Source organism: Narcine bancroftii, chromosome 3 (assembly GCF_036971445.1).
Source record: "Narcine bancroftii isolate sNarBan1 chromosome 3, sNarBan1.hap1, whole genome shotgun sequence".
Classification (NCBI taxonomy): Eukaryota; Metazoa; Chordata; class Chondrichthyes; order Torpediniformes; family Narcinidae; genus Narcine; species Narcine bancroftii.
In genome coordinates, this window is record NC_091471.1 from 333426474 (window position 1) to 333451333 (window position 24860).

At 52.2% G+C, this 24860-nt stretch overlaps 2 protein-coding genes across 2 annotated transcripts in view; both read right to left on the minus strand.

The window, feature by feature from the left end:
- Nucleotides 1-24860, minus strand: part of atp5pd (ATP synthase peripheral stalk subunit d) — a 414254-nt gene that overhangs the window by 348849 nt on the left and 40545 nt on the right. The gene's annotated exons all lie outside the window — the stretch shown is intronic.
- LOC138756892 (protein HID1-like) overlaps nucleotides 1-24860 on the minus strand; it is a 124255-nt gene that overhangs the window by 56926 nt on the left and 42469 nt on the right. The window contains exon 3 of the mRNA XM_069923284.1: nucleotides 7067-7157. Coding sequence (XP_069779385.1) covers nucleotides 7067-7157 — 91 coding nt within the window. The remainder of the gene's footprint in view (nucleotides 1-7066; nucleotides 7158-24860) is intronic.

Below are 24860 nucleotides of genomic sequence, written 5' to 3' on the forward strand. Positions count from 1 at the left end.
CCAGGGAAGTTAAAGCCAAAAGATAAAGGGTAGCAAAAATTAGTCAGACGATCGAGGATTGGGAAAAATTTTTTAATGTTGTAGAGGGTAACTAACACATAAGGAGGGAAAAGATGAATTATGCAACGAGTCAAGCAAATAATATTAGAGGATACGAAAAGCAAATAATATTAGAGGATACGAAAAGTTTCTTCAAGTATATAAAGAATAAAAGAAAGGTGAGATTAAATATAGGACCACTAGAAAATGATGCTGGAGAAATAATAATGTGAGACAAGGAGATGGCAGAGGAACTAAATGAGTATTTTCAAGATTCAATTTAGTGTCATTGTAATAAAACAGTGTCATATTACGTGAAATTGCTTTTGCCTGCTGCAAGGCAGATTATTTTGCACAACACTAGCAGTGTGCCAAATGTCAAAAGACTTCAGGGAAGGGAAGTGAGTGCAGTTACTATATCAAGGGAGTGAGTGCTCAGAAAGCTGAATGGACTAAGGATGGATAATATCACGAACCAGATGGATCACACCCTTGGGTCCTGAAAAAGGTAGTGGTAGAGATTGTGGAGACATTGGTATTGATCTTTCAGGAATCGGTAGATTCTGGTATGGTCCCGGAGGACTGGAAAATCACAGATATCACCCCACTATTCACAAAGGAAGGGAGGCAGCAGAAAGGAAATTATCGGCCAGTTAGCCTGACATCAGTGGTTAGGAAAATACTGGAGTTGATTGTCAAGAATGAGGTTACAGAGTACTTGGAGACACATGACAAGATACGGCAAAGCCAGTTTCCTTAATGGAAAATCTTGCTTGAAAAAACCTATTACAAAAAGTAAGAGCCTGTGGTATAACAGGAAACACACAGCGAGGGTAGAGCTGACTGGCAGAAAGCAGAGAGTCAGAATATAGGGGTCACATTCTGGTTGGCTGCCAGTTGCTAGTGGTGTTCCACAGGGGTTGGCGTTGGGGCCGCTTCTTTTGTGTTGTATATCAATGATTTAGAATATGGAATGAATGGCTTTGTAGCCAAGTTTGCAGATGATAATGAAGGGAGGTGGAAAAGCAGTTAGTGTTGAGGAAACCGGGATGCTGCAGAAGGACTTAGATTAGGAAAATGGGCAGAGAATGGAAAATGAAGTACAGCGTCGTAAACGGTCATGCATTTAAGAAGAAAAAAAATAAAGATGCAGATTATTTTCTAAATGGGGAGAAAATAGAAAACACTCAGATGTAAAGGGATCTGGGAGTCCTCGTACAGAATCTTTCTTTGGCTTGGCTTCGCGGACGAAGATTTATGGAGGGGGTAAAAAGTCCACGTCAGCTGCAGGCTCGTTTGTGGCTGACAAGTCCGATGCGGGACAGGCAGACACGATTGCAGCGGTTGCAGGGGAAAATTGGTTGGTTGGGGTTGGGTTTTTCCTCCTTTGTCTTTTGTCAGTGAGGTGGGCTCTGCGGTCTTCTTCAAAGGAGGTTGCTGCCCGCCAAACTGTGAGGCGCCAAGATGCACGGTTTGAGGCGTTATCAGCCCACTGGCGGTACAGAATACCCTGAAGCTAAACTTGCATGTTGAGACAGTGAAGAAGACAAATCTAATGCTAGCATTCACTTCAAGAGGAATAGATTACAAGGGCAGGGATGTGATATTGAGGCTTTATAAGGCACTGGTGAGACCTCTTTTGGGTCCTCATATAAGAAAGGTTGTATTGATGTTGGAAATAGTTCAGAGGAGGTTCACAAGGATGATTCCGGGAATGAAAGGGTTCTCATATTAAGGAGTGTTTGACACCTCTTTCCTCTACTCCTTGGAATTTAGGAGAATAAGGGGGGGATCGAATTGAAACATTTTTAACGTTGAAAAGCATGGACAGAGTTGAAATGTTTCCCATGGTGGGAGAGTCGAGGACAAGAAGGCACAACTTCGGGATTGAAGGGCATCCAGAGAAGAGGAATTTCTTTAGCCAGAGGGTGGTAAATTTGGGGAATTTGTTGCCTCAGGCAGTTGTAGAGGTCAAGACATTGGGTGTGTTTAATGCAGAAACTGATAGGTTCTTGATTAGCCAGGGCATCAAAGATTTTGGGAATAAGGCTGGGCAGGGGAGCTAAATGGGTGAATTGATCAGCTCATAATTAAATGGTGGGGCAGACTTGATGGGCTGACTAGTCTATTCCTGCTCCTATGTCTTATGATCTTATGAGTACAACATCCACTGCCCTGCTTTCACCAGTCTTCTCTGTCACCTCTAAAAAATATCTCAGATTTGTGACACCTGATCAGAATGGAATGGGGGAAGGAGGCAGGAATTGAAAGGAAAACTTGAAAACTTTTAATATATGTGAATGCAGTCTATTAGTTAAGCATTTGGTTTATAATACAGTCAGAGAGTACCCCAGCATAGAAATGGCTTTTAACCTATTTTCCATGCGCTTAATTCATACCTTTCTTTCCCATTCATATCCATGGACCTGACTAAATATCCTTTATACCTTACCATGGGCCCTACCTCCACCACTTCTCCGGCAGCTTATTGCACACATCAACCACCCTCGGCATGTAAAACCTGCCCCTCAGGTACCTTTTAAACCTGTGCACTCTAGCTTTAGAGTCCCCTACCCACAGAAAAAGACAGTATCTAACCCTCATGATTTTATAAACCTCCATGAACCACACCCCTCCCCCCAAACAACTCCACTTCAGGGAAAACAATCCCACCCTATCTGGTCTCAGCTTGTAACTCAACCCCCTCATCTGCTTGTGAATCTTTTCTGTACTCTCTCTAGTTCACTCACTCACACCCCTCCTGTAGTCTGGTGATGAGAACTTCACCCAATACTCCAGATTCCATCTCACCAGCATCTTGTCCAGGTTTAAATCTTGCACTCAATGGCCTAACAATTAAAAGTAAGTGTCCCAAACTCCCACTTCACCATCTTTCTACCTGTGCTGTCGCTTTCAGTGAACTATCGACTTGTACCTCCAGTCTACTTGCTTTGCAACACTCCCCAGGGCCCTGTATTTACTGTATTTCTGCCCTGGTCCAATTTCCCAAACTGCATCAGGCCTCCAATCTGAAGAACTGCCTCCCGTTATCGCCTCCTGACATCTTCCACCCATCCAGTTTTGTATCAAACTGGCCAGCTCACCTCAGGTCCCACATTGACCTCTTCTTCCACTGCCTCCATACTTCTTTATTTAGTAAGGAGACTCCACCCTCCAACTGATCACCCCCTTCTCATGTCTCCTTCCTCTTGGACACCCCCTTGGGTCCTTGACCCCCTCTAGACCAGTTCATTTCCAACTACCAACTCGACATCAGGCTCCTCGATCTCCCCTCTGCCCCACCCTCTCTGAACATAACACTTCCCTTTCCTCACCTCCTCAATCCCACCCCTTTTATTGCAGCATTCACCCTCTTGGCATTAACTGAATCCTTGTCATCAAGCCTGCAGAAAGAGGGAGTGCTGCTGTGATCCAGAGAAGCCATTCTCAAACTTTGTTTTGGTTAAGCCCCTTAGGATTGACTCTGCTCAAAGTTTATAGGCTCCCCTCTCTATGAAGCAGTCGTTCAGTTGGTTTTTTTCTGTACTTCTCTCCTACCGACTGCATAAATAAACAAAAAATATTTTATGATTTCATTCTGTGGCCCCCCCCCCTTAAAAGTGCTGTGGCTTCAGGAGGGGCCGTACAGCATCACCCCATTGAGAATGGCTGGTCTACAGAACTAGCCAACATGCCAAAAGCTTTCTTTACAACCCTATCTACCTGACTCCACTTTCAGGGAATGTATTTCTGTATTCTCAGAACCCTCTGTTTTACCGCACTCCTCAGTGCTCAACCATTTACTGTGTCATCTTACCTTGATTATTTCTCCCAAAGTGCAACACCTCACACTTGTCTGCATTAAATTCCATCTGCTATATTGCAGTCCATTTTTCTAGCTGATCCAGATTCCAATACAAACTTTGAAAGCCTTCCTCGCTATGTCATCTACAAACTTGCTGATCCAATTTACCATGTTATCTTCCAAATTATTGATAAAGATAACAAACACTGATCCCTGAGGCACACCCCTTGTTACAGGCCTCCAGTCAGAAAGGCATTCATCTACAACCACTCTCTGGCTTCTCCCGCAAAGCCAATGTTCATTTCAATTTACTACCTCATTCTGAATACTGAGACATTGAACCTCCCATGCAGGGTCTTGTCAAAGACCTTACTAAAGTCCACATAGACAACATCCACAGCCTTTCCTTCATCAACTTCCCTGGTAACCTCCTCCAAAGCTCTAAGACTGGTTATACATGACCTACCACACACAAACCATGTTGTCTAACTCTAATCAGTCCCTGTCTATCCAAATACTTGTATATCTGATCTCTTAGAGCACCTTCCAATTACTTAATCACTACTGACATCAGGATTACCAGCATATCATTTCCCCGGATTATTCTTAGAGCATTTTTTAAACAATGGAACAACCTAGGCTATCCTCCAATCCTCGAAGCTCCTCACCTGTGGCTGAGGGAGCTTTAAATATCTCTGCCAGGGCACCTACACCAGTCTCCCCAAGTTCCAAGAGATTATCTTGCCAGGTCTTGCAGATTTATCCACCCTTATTTGCCACAAGAGAGCAAGCACTTTTTCCTCTTTAATCTGTATAGGTTTCATGACCTCACTGCTGTTTTGTCTCACTTCTATAGACTAGGTATCCATCTCCTGAGAAAATACAGATGCAAAAAAAAAAACATGCAAGATCTCCCCAATCTCTTCTGGCTCCATACGTAGCTGACCATTGATCTTTAAGAAGACCAATTTTGTCCCTTGCTATTCTTTTGCTCTGAATATTTCTGTGGAAGTACTTAGGATTTTCCTGTACCTTGTCTACCAATACAACATCATGACTTATTTTAGCTATCTAGATTTCCATCTTAAGATTTTTCTTGCATTTTTGTACTCAAGAATGTCATTTGTTCCTTGTCTATACCTGCAATACACCTCTTTCTTCTTCTTAACCAGATCCTAAATATCACTTGAAAACCAACATTCCTTATGCCTTTTAACTTTGCCTTTAATCCTTTCAAGGACATGCAAACTTTCACCTTTGAAGGCCTCCCACTTACCAAGCACACCTTTTCCAGAAAACAACCTGTCCTAATCCATGCTTACCAAATCCTTTCTCCTTCCCTCAAAAATAACCTTTCTCCAATTTAGAATCTCAACCCAAGGATCAGAACAATCTTTTTTTTCCATAATTATCTTGAAACTAATGGTACTATGATCTCTGGACCAAAATTGTTCCCCTACACACTTCTGTCATCTGTCCTCTTTCGTTCTCCAACTGGAGGTTCAGAATTGCACTCTTTCTAGTTGTGATTTCTATACATTGATTTTGGAAACATTCATGAACACACTTGACAAACTCTAACCCACCCAGCTCTTTTACAGTATGCAAGTCCCAGTCAATACATGGAAAGTTAAAATCACCTATCACAACTTTGTTTCCTGCAACTGTCTGAACCTCTGTCTGAGCAGTTGCTCCTCCAATTCTTGCTGAATATTGGGCAGTCTACAATTCAATGTAATCACAGGAAGGGCCTGATGGCTTGCTGTATATCTCCAAATATAATCCCATTAATGTGGGATATAATCCCATTCCTCCATTCCACATATATGTTCAAGCCCTCATCTGTCCTGTCTGAGCACTGCCATGATATTTTCCCTGTCTAGCCATGTCTCCCCTTCTCTTAAATCTGAAACAATGGCATCCTGGAATTCTGAGCCCCTGCCTCATCCTTCCCACTGTTTTCTACTTGTACATTTTCCTCTGTCTTGATGAATACTTTCAACTTGAAATATCAACTATTCTTTCTCTCCCAATGATGCATCTCCACCCGGAGTTCCTCCAGCAGTATGTATTTGGAAATGAACATGATTGATCTTCTGGATTATCCAAGCATGTGGGTCTTCATTATAAATGCCACACAGTTGCCATGACCTCTTGAAAAAACATGAGCTAGGATCTCCCATGCATAAAACCATTCTGGCCATTCGTAATCAGTCATTGCCTTCCAAAATGCTTAGTTCCTGTCTCTCAGAATTTCATCCACTGACTCCCTCCAGCATGCAGTTCCTTGGCTGTAGTTGCAGCTCTCTTCAAGAAAGGACAGAACATCAGCCATCCTTCTAGTACCTTACCTGCGGCTAAGGCCCCAGGCACTTCTTCCCTGGGTTCCCACAACATTGTGGTCAGACTCTGGCAAGTTATCCACCTCCAGACCTCCAACACCTCAACTTTCAGGTCACTGTATTCCAGGTCATCGATGTTCTCTTCTCTGGCCTCACTAGCTTCCGTGAACTTTTCCAGAACTGAGAAGTATCTGATTAGGAACATGCCTATCTTCCGTGGCTTGACATATAGATGACCCCACTGAGAGGACCTGTTATTATTTTAATATAACATTGAATCTCTCTTGACCTTATCTGCCAGGAATCTCTCATGCCCCCTTTTTGATGTTCTCCAATGTTCCTTGTAATCCACAAGAGATTCTTTATTTTTCCTCAGCTGCCTCTACCTGGCATATGCCTCCTTCTCTTTCCTGTCCAGAGCCTCAATATCCAGTGTTCTCTGATCCTGCCAATTTTGCCCTAATTCTGACAGGAATGCACTGACCCTGAATTCTCCCCATTCCTCTTTTAAACCCTCTCCCATTACCTGCAAACATCCTCTCCCAATCAATCTCTGCAAATCTTTGTCCAATGGCATCAAAATCTGCTGTACCCCAATTCAGGATTAACTTGTGAATCAGTCCTATCCTTTCTCAAAGAGTTGGTAGAGTGTTGAGCCATCTCTTTCTTGCCCCTTAGCAATGTATCTGTCCCCAGCCAGTATTAAGGAAGTTGCAACCCTCTTATTTCCAAAGTGGTCTGTGATTTCCCTGTGGATTTGCTCTTCTTCTTTACCACTGACTGTAGGAAGGCCTTTTGCACAATGTCGCCTTGCTCAGTTACCCCCACTCCCCTTGGCAGCTGTGGCAGGACATGAAGGACCGATGAAAGTGGGGCTTACACTGGTCTGCTCTGGCATCGTTCAAGTAGTGCAGGATGGGCACCAGGATGTCCAGCACGTCACTGCTCTTCAGCGCAAAGAAAAGGAATTTCTGGAAAAGAGGAAAACCAGAGTACTCATTAAATGTCACTTCCAGCACAAGGGATTCTCAAGAGCTGAAATGTTGCTGATCTCAGAACCCAAAACAATTTTACATCAAACACCAGTGGGGTCCACCCAAAGGGAATTCAAAGCACAGAAGGTCCCCAACAACCAGGCACTCTCCCTGTCCTCCATTTTCCTCCCCAGGGATCAGCCCTTCACATCTCTCCCCCACAGTATCAGTGACCTGCCCACACATCTCTCCCCCACAGTATCACTGTGAACTGCCCCACACATCTCTCCCCCACAGTATCAAAGTGACCTGCCCACACATCTCTCCCCAACAGTATCAGTGACCTGCCCCACACCTCTCTCCCCCACAGTATCACAGTGACCTGCCACACACTTCTCTCCCCCACAGAATCATAGTGACCTGCCCCACACATCTCTCCCCCACAGTATCACAATAAACTGCCCCACACCTCTCTCCCCCACAGTATCACAGTAACCTGCCCAACACTTCTCTCCCCCACAGTATCACAGAGACCTGCCCCACACATCTCTCCCCCACAGTATCACAGTGACCTGCCCCACACCTCTCACCCACAGAGTATCACAGTGACCTCCCACACCTCTCTCCCCCACAGTATCACTGTGACCTCCCCACACATCTCTCCCCCACAGTATCACAGTGAACTGCCCCACACATCCCTCCCCCACAGTATCACAGTGACCTGCACACACATCTCTCCCCCACAGTATCACAGTGACCTCCCCACACATTTCTCCCCCACAGTATCACAGTGACTTCCCCACACATCTCTCCCCCACAGTATCACAGTGACCTCCCCACACATCTCTCCCCCACAGTATCACAATGACCTGCCCCACACATCTCTCCCCCACAGTATCACAGTGACCTGCCCACACATCTCTCCCCCACAGTATCACAGTGACCTCCCCACACATCTCTCCCCCACAGTATCACAGTGAACTGCCCCACACATCCCTCCCCAGTATCACAGTGACCTGTCCCACACATTCCTCCCCCACAGTATCACAGTGACCTGCCCCACACCTCTCTCCCCCACAGCATCACAGTGACTTCCCCAACACAACTCTCCCCCACAGTATCACAGTGACCTGCCCCACACATCCCTCCCCCACAGTATCACAGTGACTTGCTCACACATCTCTCCCCCACAGTATCACAGTGACTTGCTCACACATCTCTCCCCCACAGTATCACAGTGACCTCCCCACACATCTCTCCCCCACAGTATCACAATGACCTGCCCCACACATCTCTCCCCCACAGTATCACAGTGACCTCCCCACACATCTCTCCCCCACAGTATCACAATGACCTGTCCCACACTTCTCTCCCCCACAGCATCACAGTAACCTGCCCCACACATCTCTCCCCCACAGTATCAAAGTGACCTGCCCCACACCTCTCTCCCCCACAGTATCACAGTGACCTGCCCCACACATCTCTCCCCCACAGTATCACAGTGACCTGCCCCACACATCTCTCCCCCACAGTATCACAGTGACCTCCCCACACATCTCTCCCCCACAGTATCACAGTGACCTGCCCACACATCTCTCCCCCACAGTATCACAATGACCTGCCCCACACATCTCTCCCCCACAGTATCACAGTGACCTGCCCCACTCATCTCTCCCCCGAGTATCACAGTGACCTGGCCCACACATCTCTCCCCAACAGTATCAAAGTGACCTGCCCACACCTCTCTCCCCCACAGTATCACAGTGACCTGCCCCACACATCTCTCCCCCACAGTATCACAGTGACCTGCCCCACACATCTCTCCCCCACAGTATCAAAGTGACCTGCCCCAAACCTCTCTCCCCCACAGTATCACAGTGACCTGCCCCACACATCTCTCCCCCACAGTATCACAGTGACCTGCCCCACACATCTCTCCCCCACAGTATCACAGTGACCTCCCCACACATCTCTCCCCCACAGTATCACAATGACCTGCCCCACAAATCTCTCCCCCACAATATCACAGTGACCTCCCCACACATCTCTCCCCCACAGTATCACAGTGACCTCCCCACACATCTCTCCCCCACAGTATCACAGTGACCTCCCCACACATCTCTGTCCACAGTATCACAGTGACCTCCCCACACATCTCTCCCCCACAGTATCACAATGACCTGCCCCACACCTCTCTCCCCCACAGTATCACAATGACCTGCCCCACACATCTCTCCCCCAATGTATCACAGTGACCTCCCCACACATCTCTCCCCCACAGTATCACAATGACCTGCCCCACAAATCTCTCACCCACAGTATCACAGTGACCTCCCCACACATCTCTCCCCCACAGTATCACAATGACCTGCCCCACACATCTCTCCCCCACAGTATCACAATGACCTGCCCCACTCATCTCTCCCCTGCAGTATCACAGTGTCCTGGCCCACACATCTCTCCCACACAGTATCAAAGTGACCTGCCCACACCTCTCTCCCCCACAGTATCACAGTGACCTGATCCACACATCTCTCCCCCACAGTATCACAGTGACCTACCCAACACACCTCTCCCCCACAGTATCACAGTGACCTGCCCCACACATCTCTCCCCCACAGTATCACAGTGACCTGCCCCACACCTCTCACCCACAGAGTATCACAGTGACCTCCCACACCTCTCTCCCCCACAGTATCACTGTGACCTCCCCACACATCTCTCCCCCACAGTATCACAGTGAACTGCCCCACACATCCCTCCCCCACAGTATCGCAGTGAACTGCCGCACACATCCCTCCCCCACAGTATCACAGTGCCCAGCACACACATCTCTCCCCCACAGTATCACAGTGACCTCCCCACACATCTCTCCCCCACAGTATCACAGTGACCTCCCCACACATCTCTCCCCCACAGTATCACAATGACCTGCCCCACACATCTCTCCCCCACAGTATCACAGTGACCTGCCCACACATCTCTCCCCCACAGTATCACAGTGACCTCCCCACACATCTCTCCACCACAGTATCACAGTGACCTCCCCACACATCTCTCCCCCACAGTATCACAGTGACCTCCCCACACATCTCTCCCCCACAGTATCACAGTGACCTGCACCAAACATCTCTCCCCCACAGTATCAGTGAACTGCCCCACACATCCCTCTCCCACAGTATCACAGTGACCTGTCCCACACATTCCTCCCCCACAGTATCACAGTGACCTGCCCCACACATCTCTCCCCCACAGTATCAAAGTGACCTGCCCCACACCTCTCTCCCCCACAGTATCACAGTGACCTCCCCAACACAACTCTCCCCCACAGTATCACAGTGACCTGCCCCACACATCTCTCCCCCAGAGTATCACAGTGACTTTCCCACACATCTCTCCCCCACAGTATCACAGTGACCTCCCCACACATCTCTCCCCCACAGTATCACAATGACCTGCCCCACGCATCTCTCCCCCACAGTATCACAGTGACCTCCCCACACATCTCTCCCCCACATTATCAAAGTGACCTGCCCCACACCTCTCTCCCCCACAGTATCACAGTGACCTGCCCCACACATCTCTCCCCCACAGTATCACAGTGACCTGCCCCACACATCTCTCCCCCACAGTATCACAGTGACCTCCCCACACATCTCTCCCCCACAGTATCACAGTGACCTGCCCCACACATCTCTCCCCCACAGTATCACAGTGACCTGCCCCACTCATCTCTCCCCCGCAGTATCAAAGTGACCTGCCCACACATCTCTCCCCCACAGTATCACAGTGACCTACCCAACACACCTCTCCCCCACAGTATCACAGTGACCTCCCCACACATCTCTCCCCCACAGTATCACAATGACCTGCCCCACACATCTCTCCCCCACAGTATCACAGTGACCTCTCCACACATCTCTCCCCCACAGTATCACAATGACCTGCCCCACACATCTCTCCCCCAATGTATCACAGTGACCTCCCCACACATCTCTCCCCAACAGTATCACAATGACCTGCCCCACACATCTCTCCCCCACAGTATCACAGTACCCTCCCCACACATCTCTCCCCCACAGTATCAGTGACCTCCCCACACATCTCTCCCCCACAGTCTCACAATGACCTGCCCCACACATCTCTCCCCCACAGTATCACAGTGACCTGCCCCACACATCTCTCCCCCACAGTATCGAAGTGACCTGCCCCAAACCTCTCTCCCCCACAGTATCACAGTGACCTGCCCAACAGATCTCTCCCCCACAGTATCACAGTGACCTGCCCCACACATTCTCCCCCACAGTATCAAAGTGACCTCCCCACACATCTCTCCCCCACAGTATCACAATGACGTGCCCCACAAATCTCTCACCCACAGTATCACAGTGACCTCCCCACACATCTCTCCCCAACAGTATCACAGTGACCTGCCCAACACATCACTCCCCCACAGTATCACAGTGACCTCCCCACACATCTCTCCCCCACAGTATCACAGTGACCTCCCCACACATCTCTCCCCCACAGTATCAAAATGACCTGCCCCACACATCTCTCCCCCACAGTATCACAGTGACCTTCCCACACATCTCTCCCCCACAGTATCACAATGACCTGCCCCACACCTCTCCCCCACAGTATCACAATGACCTGCCCCACACCTCTCTCCCCCACAGTATCACAATGACCTGCTCCACACCTCTCTCGCCCACAGTATCACAGTGACCTTCCCCACACATCTCTCCCGCACAGTATCAAAGTGACCTGCCCCACACCCCTCTCCCCCACAGTATCACAGTGACCTGCCCCACACATCTCTCCCCCACAGTATCACAGTGACCTGCCCCACACATCTCTCCCCCACAGTATAACAGTGACCTCCCCACACATCTCTCCCCCACAGTATCACAGTGACCTCCCCACACATCTCTCCCCCACAGTATCACAGTGACCTCCCCACATATCTCTCCCCCACAGTATCACAATGACCTGCCCCACACATCTCTCCCCCACAGTATCACAGTGATCTGCCCCACTCATCATTACCCCACAGTATCACAGTGACCTGCCCCTCACATCTCTCCCCCACAGTATCAAAGTGACCTGCCCACACCTCTCTCCCCCACAGTATCACAGTGACCAGCCCCACACATCTCTCCCCCACAGTATCACAGTGACCTTCCCACACATCTCTCCCCCACAGTATCACAATGACCTGCCCCACACCTCTCCCCCACAGTATCACAGTGACCTTCCCACACATCTCTCCCCCACAGTATCAGTGACCTCCCCACACATCTCTCCCCCACAGTATCACAATGACCTGCCCCACACATCTCTCCCCCACAGTATCACAGTGACCTGCCCCACACATCTCTCCCCCACAGTATCAAAGTGACCTGCCCCATACCTCTCTCCCCCACAGTCTCACAGTGACCTGCCCCACACATCTCTCCCCCACAGTATCAGTGACCTCCCCACACATGTCTCCCCCACAGTATCACAATGACCTGCCCCACACATCTCTCCCCCACAGTATCACAGTGACCTGCCTCACACATCTCTCCCCCACAGTATCACAGTGACCTGCCCCACACCTCTCACCCACAGAGTATCACAGTGACCTCCCACACCTCTCTCCCCCACAGTATCACTGTGACCTCCCCACATATCTCTCCCCCACAGTATCACAATGACCTGCCCCACACATCTCTCCCCCACAGTATCACAGTGACCTGCACAACACATCTCTCCCCCACAGTATCAAAGTGACCTCCCACACCTCTCTCCCCCACAGTATCACTGTGACCTCCCCACACATCTCTCCCCCACAGTATCACAGTGAACTGCCCCACACATCCCTCCCCCACAGTATCACAGTGACCTCCCCACACATCTCTCCCCCACAGTATCACAGTGACCTCCCCACACATCTCTCCCCCACAGTATCACAGTGACCTCCCGACACATCTCTCCCCCACAGTATCACAATGACCTGCCCCACACATCTCTCCCCCACAGTATCACAGTGACCTGCCCATACATCTCTCCCCCACAGTATCACAGTGACCTCCCCACACATCTCTCCCCCACAGTATCACAGTGACCTCCCCACTCATCTCTCCCCCACAGTATCACAGTGACCTCCCCACACATCTCTCCCCCACAGTATCACAGTGACCTGCCCCACACATCTCTCCCCCACAGTATCACAGTGAACTGCCCCACACATCCCTCCCCCACAGTATCACAGTGACCTGTCCCACACATTCCTCCCCCACAGTATCACAGTGAACTGCCCCACACATCTCTCCCCCACAGTATCAAAGTCACCTGCCCCACACCTCTCTCCCCCACAGTATCACGGTGACCTCCCCAACACAACTCTCCCCCACAGTATCACAGTGACCTGCCCCACACATCTCTCCCCCACAGTATCACAATGACCTGCCCCACACATCTCTCCCCCACAGTATCACAGTGACCTCCCCACACATCTCTGTCCACAGTATCACAGTGACCTCCCCACACATCTCTCCCCCACATATCACAGTGACCTGCCCAACACATCTCTCCCCCACAGTATCAAAGTGACCTGCCCCACACCTCTCTCCCCCACAGCATCACAGTGACTTCCCCAACACAACTCTCCCCCACAGTATCACAGTGACCTGCCCCACACATCCCTCCCCCACAGTATCACAGTGACTTGCTCACACATCTCTCCCCCACAGTATCACAGTGACTTGCTCACACATCTCTCCCCCACAGTATCACAGTGACCTCCCCACACATCTCTCCCCCACAGTATCACAATGACCTGCCCCACACATCTCTCCCCCACAGTATCACAGTGACCTCCCCACACATCTCTCCCCCACAGTATCACAATGACCTGTCCCACACTTCTCTCCCCCACAGCATCACAGTGACCTGCCCCACACATCTCTCCCCCACAGTATCAAAGTGACCTGCCCCACACCTCTCTCCCCCACAGTATCACAGTGACCTGCCCCACACATCTCTCCCCCACAGTATCACAGTGACCTGCCCCACACATCTCTCCCCCACAGTATCACAGTGACCTCCCCACACAGCTCTCCTCAACAGTATCAAAGTGACCTGCCCACACCTCTCTCCCCCACAGTATCACAGTGACCTGCCCCACACATCTCTCCCCCACAGTATCACAGTGACCTGCCCCACACATCTCTCCCCCACAGTATCAAAGTGACCTGCCCCAAACCTCTCTCCCCCACAGTATCACAGTGACCAGCCCCACACATCTCTCCCCCACAGTATCACAGTGACCTGCCCCACACATCTCTCCCCCACAGTATCACAGTGACCTCCCCACACATCTCTCCCCCACAGTATCACAATGACCTGCCCCACAAATCTCTCCCCCACAATATCACAGTGACCTCCCCACACATCTCTCCCCCACAGTATCACAGTGACCTCCCCACACATCTCTCCCCCACAGTATCACAGTGACCTCCCCACACATCTCTGTCCACAGTATCACAGTGACCTCCCCACACATCTCTCCCCCACAGTATCACAATGACCTGCCCCACTCCTCTCTCCCCCACATATCACAGTGACCTGCCCCACACATCTCTCCCCCACAGTATCAAAGTGACCTGCCCCACACCTCTCTCCCCCACAGTATCACAGTGACCTGCCCCACACATCTCTCCCCCACAGTATCACAGTGACCTGCCCCACACATCACTCCCCCACAGTATCACAGTGACCTTCCCACACATATCTCCCCCACAGTATCACAGTGACCTCCCTACACATCTCTCCCCCACAGTATCACAATGACCTGCCCCACACATCTCTCCCCCACAGTATCACAATGACCTGCCCCATTCATCTCTCCCCTGCAGTATCACAGTGACCTGGCCCACACATCTCTCCCACACAGTATCAAAGTGACCTGCCCACACCTCTCTCCCCCACAGTATCACAGTGACCTGCCCCACACATCTCTCCCCCACAGTATCAAAGTGACCTGCCCCACACATCTCTCCCCCACAGTATCACAGTGACCTGCCCCACACATCTCTCCCCCACAGTATCACAGTGACCTGCACCACACATCTCTCCCCCACAGTATCACAGTGACCTCCCTACACATCTCTCCCCCACAGTATCACAATGACCTTCCCACACATCTCTCCCCCACAGTATCACAGTGACCTTCCCACACATCTCTCCCCCACAGTATCACAGTGACGTCCCTACACATCTCTCCCCCACAGTATCACAATGACCTGCCCCACACATCTCTCCCCCACAGTATCACAATGACCTGCCCCACTCATCTCTCCCCTGCAGTATCACAGTGTCCTCCCAACACATCTCTCCCCCACAGTATCACAATGACCTGCCCCACACCTCTCTCCCCCACAGTATCAGTGACCTCCCCACACATCTCTCCCCCACAGTATCACAATGACCTGCCCCACACATCTCTCCCCCACAGTATCACAGTGACCTGCACAACACATCTCTCCCCCACAGTATCAAAGTGACCTCCCACACCTCTCTCCCCCACAGTATCACTGTGACCTCCCCACACATCTCTCCCCCACAGTATCACAGTGAACTGCCCCACACATCCCTCCCCCACAGTATCACAGTGACCTGCACACACATCTCTCCCCCACAGTATCACAGTGACCTCCCCACACATTTCTCCCCCACAGTATCACAGTGACTTCCCCACACATCTCTCCCCCACAGTATCACAGTGACCTCCCCACACATCTCTCCCCCACAGTATCACAGTGACCTCCCCACTCATCTCTCCCCCACAGTATCACAGTGACCTCCCCACACATCTCTCCCCCACAGTATCACAGTGACCTGCCCCACACATCTCTCCCCCACAGTATCACAGTGAACTGCCCCACACATCCCTCCCCCACAGTATCACAGTGACCTGTCCCACACATTCCTCCCCCACAGTATCACAGTGACCTGCCCCACACATCTCTCCCCCACAGTATCAAAGTGACCTACCTGCCCCACACCTCTCTCCCCCACAGTATCACGGTGACCTCCCCAACACAACTCTCCCCCACAGTATCACAGTGACCTGCCCCACACATCTCTCCCCCACAGTATCACAGTGACTTGCCCACACATCTCTCCCCCACAGTATCACAGTGACCTCCCCACACATCTCTCCCCCACAGTATCAAAGTGACCTGCCCCAAACCTCTCTCCCCCACAGTATCACAGTGACCAGCCCCACACATCTCTCCCCCACAGTATCACAGTGACCTGCCCCACACATCTCTCCCCCACAGTATCACAGTGACCTCCCCACACATCTCTCCCCCACAGTATCACAATGACCTGCCCCACAAATCTCTCCCCCACAATATCACAGTGACCTCCCCACACATCTCTCCCCCACAGTATCACAGTGACCTCCCCACACATCTCTCCCCCACAGTATCACAGTGACCTCCCCACACATCTCTGTCCACAGTATCACAGTGACCTCCCCACACATCTCTCCCCCACAGTATCACAATGACCTGCCCCACTCCTCTCTCCCCCACATATCACAGTGACCTGCCCCACACATCTCTCCCCCACAGTATCAAAGTGACCTGCCCCACACCTCTCTCCCCCACAGTATCACAGTGACCTGCCCCACACATCTCTCCCCCACAGTATCACAGTGACCTGCCCCACACATCACTCCCCCACAGTATCACAGTGACCTTCCCACACATATCTCCCCCACAGTATCACAGTGACCTCCCTACACATCTCTCCCCCACAGTATCACAATGACCTGCCCCACACATCTCTCCCCCACAGTATCACAATGACCTGCCCCATTCATCTCTCCCCTGCAGTATCACAGTGACCTGGCCCACACATCTCTCCCACACAGTATCAAAGTGACCTGCCCACACCTCTCTCCCCCACAGTATCACAGTGACCTGCCCCACACATCTCTCCCCCACAGTATCAAAGTGACCTGCCCCACACATCTCTCCCCCACAGTATCACAGTGACCTGCCCCACACATCTCTCCCCCACAGTATCACAGTGACCTGCACCACACATCTCTCCCCCACAGTATCACAGTGACCTCCCTACACATCTCTCCCCCACAGTATCACAATGACCTTCCCACACATCTCTCCCCCACAGTATCACAGTGACCTTCCCACACATCTCTCCCCCACAGTATCACAGTGACGTCCCTACACATCTCTCCCCCACAGTATCACAATGACCTGCCCCACACATCTCTCCCCCACAGTATCACAATGACCTGCCCCACTCATCTCTCCCCTGCAGTATCACAGTGTCCTCCCAACACATCTCTCCCCCACAGTATCACAATGACCTGCCCCACACCTCTCTCCCCCACAGTATCAGTGACCTCCCCACACATCTCTCCCCCACAGTATCACAATGACCTGCCCCACACATCTCTCCCCCACAGTATCACAGTGACCTGCACAACACATCTCTCCCCCACAGTATCAAAGTGACCTCCCACACCTCTCTCCCCCACAGTATCACTGTGACCTCCCCACACATCTCTCCCCCACAGTATCACAGTGAACTGCCCCACACATCCCTCCCCCACAGTATCACAGTGACCTGCACACACATCTCTCCCCCACAGTATCACAGTGACCTCCCCACACATTTCTCCCCCACAGTATCACAGTGACTTCCCCACACATCTCTCCCCCACAGTATCACAGTGACCTCCCCACACATCTCTCCCCCACAGTATCACAGTGACCTCCCCACTCATCTCTCCCCCACAGTATCACAGTGACCTCCCCACACATCTCTCCCCCACAGTATCACAGTGACCTGCCCCACACATCTCTCCCCCACAGTATCACAGTGAACTGCCCCACACATCCCTCCCCCACAGTATCACAGTGACCTGTCCCACACATTCCTCCCCCACAGTATCACAGTGACCTGCCCCACACATCTCTCCCCCACAGTATCAAAGTGACCTACCTGCCCCACACCTCTCTCCCCCACAGTATCACGGTGACCTCCCCAACACAACTCTCCCCCACAGTATCACAGTGACCTGCCCCACACATCTCTCCCCCACAGTATCACAGTGACTTGCCCACACATCTCTCCCCCACAGTATCACAGTGACCTCCCCACACATCTCTCCCCCACAGTATCACAATGACCTGCCCCACACATCTCTCCCCCACAGTATCACAGTGACCTCCCCACACATCTCTGTCCACAGTATCACAGTGACCTCCCCACACATCTCTCCCCCACATATCACAGTGACCTGCCCAACACATCTCTCCCCCACAGTATCAAAGTGACCTGCCCCACACCTCTCTCCCCCACAGTATCACAGTGACCTGCCCCACACATCTCTCCCCCACAGTATCACAGTGACCTGCCCCACACATCACTCCCCCACAGTATCACAGTGACCTTCCCACACATCTCTCCCCCACAGTATCACAGTGACCTCCCTACACATCTCTCCCCCACAGTATCACAATGACCTGCCCCACACATCTCTCCCCCACAGTATCACAATGACCTGCCCAACTCATCTCTCCCCTGCAGTATCACAGTGATCTGGCCCACACATCTTTCCCACACAGTATCAAAGTGACCTGCCCACACCTCTCTCCCCCACAGTATCACAGTGACCTGATCCACACATCTCTCCCCCACAGTATCACAGTGACCTACCCAACACACCGCTCCCCCACAGTATCACAGACCTGCCCCACACATCTCTCCCCCACAGTATCACAGTAACCTGCCCCACACCTCTCACCCACAGAGTATCACAGTGACCTCCCACACCTCTCTCCCCCACAGTATCACTGTGACCTCCCCACACATCTCTCCCCCACAGTATCACAGTGAACTGCCCCACACATCCCTCCCCCACAGTATCACAGTGAACTGCCCCACACATCCCTCCCCCACAGTATCACAGTGACCTGCACACACATCTGTCCCCCACAGTATCACAGTGACCTCCCCACACATCTCTCCCCCACAGTATCACAGTGACCTCCCCACACATCTCTCCCCCACAGTATCACAACGACCTGCCCCACACATCTCTCCCCCACAGTATCACAGTGACCTGCCCACACATCTCTCCCCCACAGTATCACAGTGACCTCCCCACACATCTCTCCCCCACAGTATAACAGTGACCTCCCCACACATCTCTCCCCCACAGTATCACAGTGACCTCCCCACACATCTCTCCCCCACAGTATCACAGTGACCTGCCCCAAACATCTCTCCCCCACAGTATCACAGTGAACTGCCCCACACATCCCTCCCCCACAGTATCACAGTGACCTGTCCCACACATTCCTCCCCCACAGTATCACAGTGACCTGCCCACACATCTCTCCCTCACAGTATCAAAGTGACCTGCCCCACACCTCACTCCCCCACAGTATCACAGTGACCTCCCCACACATCTCTCCCCCACAGTATCACAGTGACCTCCACACACATCTCTCCCCCACAGTATCACAATAACCTGCCCCACACCTCTCTCCCCCACAGTATCACAGTGAACTGCCCCACACATCTCTCCCCCACAGTATCAAAGTGACCTGCCCCACACCTCTCTCCCCCACAGTATCACAGTGACCTGCCCACACATCTCTCCCCCACAGTATCACAGTGACCTGCCCCACACATCTCTCCCCCACAGTATCACAGTGACCTTCCCACACATCTCTCCCCCACAGTATCACAGTGACCTCCCTACACATCTCTCCCCCACAGTATCACAATGACCTGCCCCACACATCTCTCCCCCACAGTATCACAATGACCTGCCCCACTCATCTCTCCCCTGCAGTCTCACAGTGACCTCCCCACACATCTCTCCCCCACAGTATCAGTGACCTCCCCACACATCTCTCCCCCACAGTATCACAATGACCTGCCCCACACATCTCTCCCCCACAGTATCACAGTGACCTGCCCCACACATCTCTCCCCCACAGTATCAAAGTGACCTCCCACACCTCTCTCCCCCACAGTATCACTGTGACCTCCCCACACATCTCTCCCCCACAGTATCACAGTGAACTGCCCCACACATCCCACCCCCACAGTATCACAGTGACCTGCACACACATCTCTCCCCCACAGTATCACAGTGACCTCCCCACACATCTCTCCCCCACAGTATCACAGTGACCTCCCGACACATCTCTCCCCCACAGTATCACAATGACCTGCCCCACACATCTCTCCCCCACAGTATCATAGTGACCTGCCCACACCTCTGTCCCCCACAGTATCACAGTGACCTGATCCACACATCTCTCCCCCAGAGTATCACAGTGACCTCCCCACACGTCTCTCCCCCACAGTATCACAGTGACCTCCCCACACATCTCTCCCCCACAGTATCACAGTGACCTGCGCCACACATCTCTCCCCCACAGTATGACAGTAAACTGCCCCACACATCCCTCCCCCACAGTATCACAGTGACCTGTCCAACACATTCCTCCCCCACAGTATCACAGTGACCTGCCCACACATCTCTCCCTCACAGTATCAAAGTGACCTGCCCCACACCTCTCTCCCCCACTGTATAACAGTGACCTCCCCACACATCTCTCCCCCACAGTATCACAGTGACCTCCCGACACATCTCTCCCCCACAGTATCACAATGACCTGCCCCACACATCTCTCCCCCACAGTATCATAGTGACCTGCCCACACCTCTGTCCCCCACAGTATCACAGTGACCTGATCCACACATCTCTCCCCCAGAGTATCACAGTGACCTCCCCACACGTCTCTCCCCCACAGTATCACAGTGACCTCCCCACACATCTCTCCCCCACAGTATCACAGTGACCTGCGCCACACATCTCTCCCCCACAGTATGACAGTAAACTGCCCCACACATCCCTCCCCCACAGTATCACAGTGACCTGTCCAACACATTCCTCCCCCACAGTATCACAGTGACCTCCCCACACATCTCTCCCCCACAGTATCACAGTGACCTGCCCCACACATCTCTCCCCCACAGTATCACAGTGACTTGCCCACACATCTCTCCCCCACAGTATCACAGTGACCTCCCCACACATCTCTCCCCCACAGTATCACAATGACCTGCCCCACACATCTCTCCCCCACAGTATCACAGTGACCTCCCCACACATCTCTGTCCACAGTATCACAGTGACCTCCCCACACATCTCTCCCCCACATATCACAGTGACCTGCCCAACACATCTCTCCCCCACAGTATCAAAGTGACCTGCCCCACACCTCTCTCCCCCACAGCATCACAGTGACTTCCCCAACACAACTCTCCCCCACAGTATCACAGTGACCTGCCCCACACATCCCTCCCCCACAGTATCACAGTGACTTGCTCACACATCTCTCCCCCACAGTATCACAGTGACTTGCTCACACATCTCTCCCCCACAGTATCACAGTGACCTCCCCACACATCTCTCCCCCACAGTATCACAATGACCTGCCCCACACATCTCTCCCCCACAGTATCACAGTGACCTCCCCACACATCTCTCCCCCACAGTATCACAATGACCTGTCCCACACTTCTCTCCCCCACAGCATCACAGTGACCTGCCCCACACATCTCTCCCCCACAGTATCAAAGTGACCTGCCCCACACCTCTCTCCCCCACAGTATCACAGTGACCTGCCCCACACATCTCTCCCCCACAGTATCACAGTGACCTGCCCCACACATCTCTCCCCCACAGTATCACAGTGACCTCCCCACACAGCTCTCCCCAACAGTATCAAAGTGACCTGCCCACACCTCTCTCCCCCACAGTATCACAGTGACCTGCCCCACACATCTCTCCCCCACAGTATCACAGTGACCTGCCCCACACATCTCTCCCCCACAGTATCAAAGTGACCTGCCCCAAACCTCTCTCCCCCACAGTATCACAGTGACCAGCCCCACACATCTCTCCCCCACAGTATCACAGTGACCTGCCCCACACATCTCTCCCCCACAGTATCACAGTGACCTCCCCACACATCTCTCCCCCACAGTATCACAATGACCTGCCCCACAAATCTCTCCCCCACAATATCACAGTGACCTCCCCACACATCTCTCCCCCACAGTATCACAGTGACCTCCCCACACATCTCTCCCCCACAGTATCACAGTGACCTCCCCACACATCTCTGTCCACAGTATCACAGTGACCTCCCCACACATCTCTCCCCCACAGTATCACAATGACCTGCCCCACTCCTCTCTCCCCCACATATCACAGTGACCTGCCCCACACATCTCTCCCCCACAGTATCAAAGTGACCTGCCCCACACCTCTCTCCCCCACAGTATCACAGTGACCTGCCCCACACATCTCTCCCCCACAGTATCACAGTGACCTGCCCCACACATCACTCCCCCACAGTATCACAGTGACCTTCCCACACATATCTCCCCCACAGTATCACAGTGACCTCCCTACACATCTCTCCCCCACAGTATCACAATGACCTGCCCCACACATCTCTCCCCCACAGTATCACAATGACCTGCCCCATTCATCTCTCCCCTGCAGTATCACAGTGACCTGGCCCACACATCTCTCCCACACAGTATCAAAGTGACCTGCCCACACCTCTCTCCCCCACAGTATCACAGTGACCTGCCCCACACATCTCTCCCCCACAGTATCAAAGTGACCTGCCCCACACCTCTCTCCCCCACAGTATCACAGTGACCTGCCCCACACATCTCTCCCCCACAGTATCACAGTGACCTGCACCACACATCTCTCCCCCACAGTATCACAGTGACCTCCCTACACATCTCTCCCCCACAGTATCACAATGACCTTCCCACACATCTCTCCCCCACAGTATCACAGTGACCTTCCCACACATCTCTCCCCCACAGTATCACAGTGACGTCCCTACACATCTCTCCCCCACAGTATCACAATGACCTGCCCCACACATCTCTCCCCCACAGTATCACAATGACCTGCCCCACTCATCTCTCCCCTGCAGTATCACAGTGTCCTCCCAACACATCTCTCCCCCACAGTATCACAATGACCTGCCCCACACCTCTCTCCCCCACAGTATCAGTGACCTCCCCACACATCTCTCCCCCACAGTATCACAATGACCTGCCCCACACATCTCTCCCCCACAGTATCACAGTGACCTGCACAACACATCTCTCCCCCACAGTATCAAAGTGACCTCCCACACCTCTCTCCCCCACAGTATCACTGTGACCTCCCCACACATCTCTCCCCCACAGTATCACAGTGAACTGCCCCACACATCCCTCCCCCACAGTATCACAGTGACCTGCACACACATCTCTCCCCCACAGTATCACAGTGACCTCCCCACACATTTCTCCCCCACAGTATCACAGTGACTTCCCCACACATCTCTCCCCCACAGTATCACAGTGACCTCCCCACACATCTCTCCCCCACAGTATCACAGTGACCTCCCCACTCATCTCTCCCCCACAGTATCACAGTGACCTCCCCACACATCTCTCCCCCACAGTATCACAGTGACCTGCCCCACACATCTCTCCCCCACAGTATCACAGTGAACTGCCCCACACATCCCTCCCCCACAGTATCACAGTGACCTGTCCCACACATTCCTCCCCCACAGTATCACAGTGACCTGCCCCACACATCTCTCCCCCACAGTATCAAAGTGACCTACCTGCCCCACACCTCTCTCCCCCACAGTATCACGGTGACCTCCCCAACACAACTCTCCCCCACAGTATCACAGTGACCTGCCCCACACATCTCTCCCCCACAGTATCACAGTGACTTGCCCACACATCTCTCCCCCACAGTATCACAGTGACCTCCCCACACATCTCTCCCCCACAGTATCACAATGACCTGCCCCACACATCTCTCCCCCACAGTATCACAGTGACCTCCCCACACATCTCTGTCCACAGTATCACAGTGACCTGCCCCACACATCTCTCCCCCACAGTATCACAGTGACCTGCCCCACACATCACTCCCCCACAGTATCACAGTGACCTTCCCACACATCTCTCCCCCACAGTATCACAGTGACCTCCCTACACATCTCTCCCCCACAGTATCACAATGACCTGCCCCACACATCTCTCCCCCACAGTATCACAATGACCTGCCCAACTCATCTCTCCCCTGCAGTATCACAGTGATCTGGCCCACACATCTTTCCCACACAGTATCAAAGTGACCTGCCCACACCTCTCTCCCCCACAGTATCACAGTGACCTGATCCACACATCTCTCCCCCACAGTATCACAGTGACCTACCCAACACACCGCTCCCCCACAGTATCACAGACCTGCCCCACACATCTCTCCCCCACAGTATCACAGTAACCTGCCCCACACCTCTCACCCACAGAGTATCACAGTGACCTCCCACACCTCTCTCCCCCACAGTATCACTGTGACCTCCCCACACATCTCTCCCCCACAGTATCACAGTGAACTGCCCCACACATCCCTCCCCCACAGTATCACAGTGAACTGCCCCACACATCCCTCCCCCACAGTATCACAGTGACCTGCACACACATCTGTCCCCCACAGTATCACAGTGACCTCCCCACACATCTCTCCCCCACAGTATCACAGTGACCTCC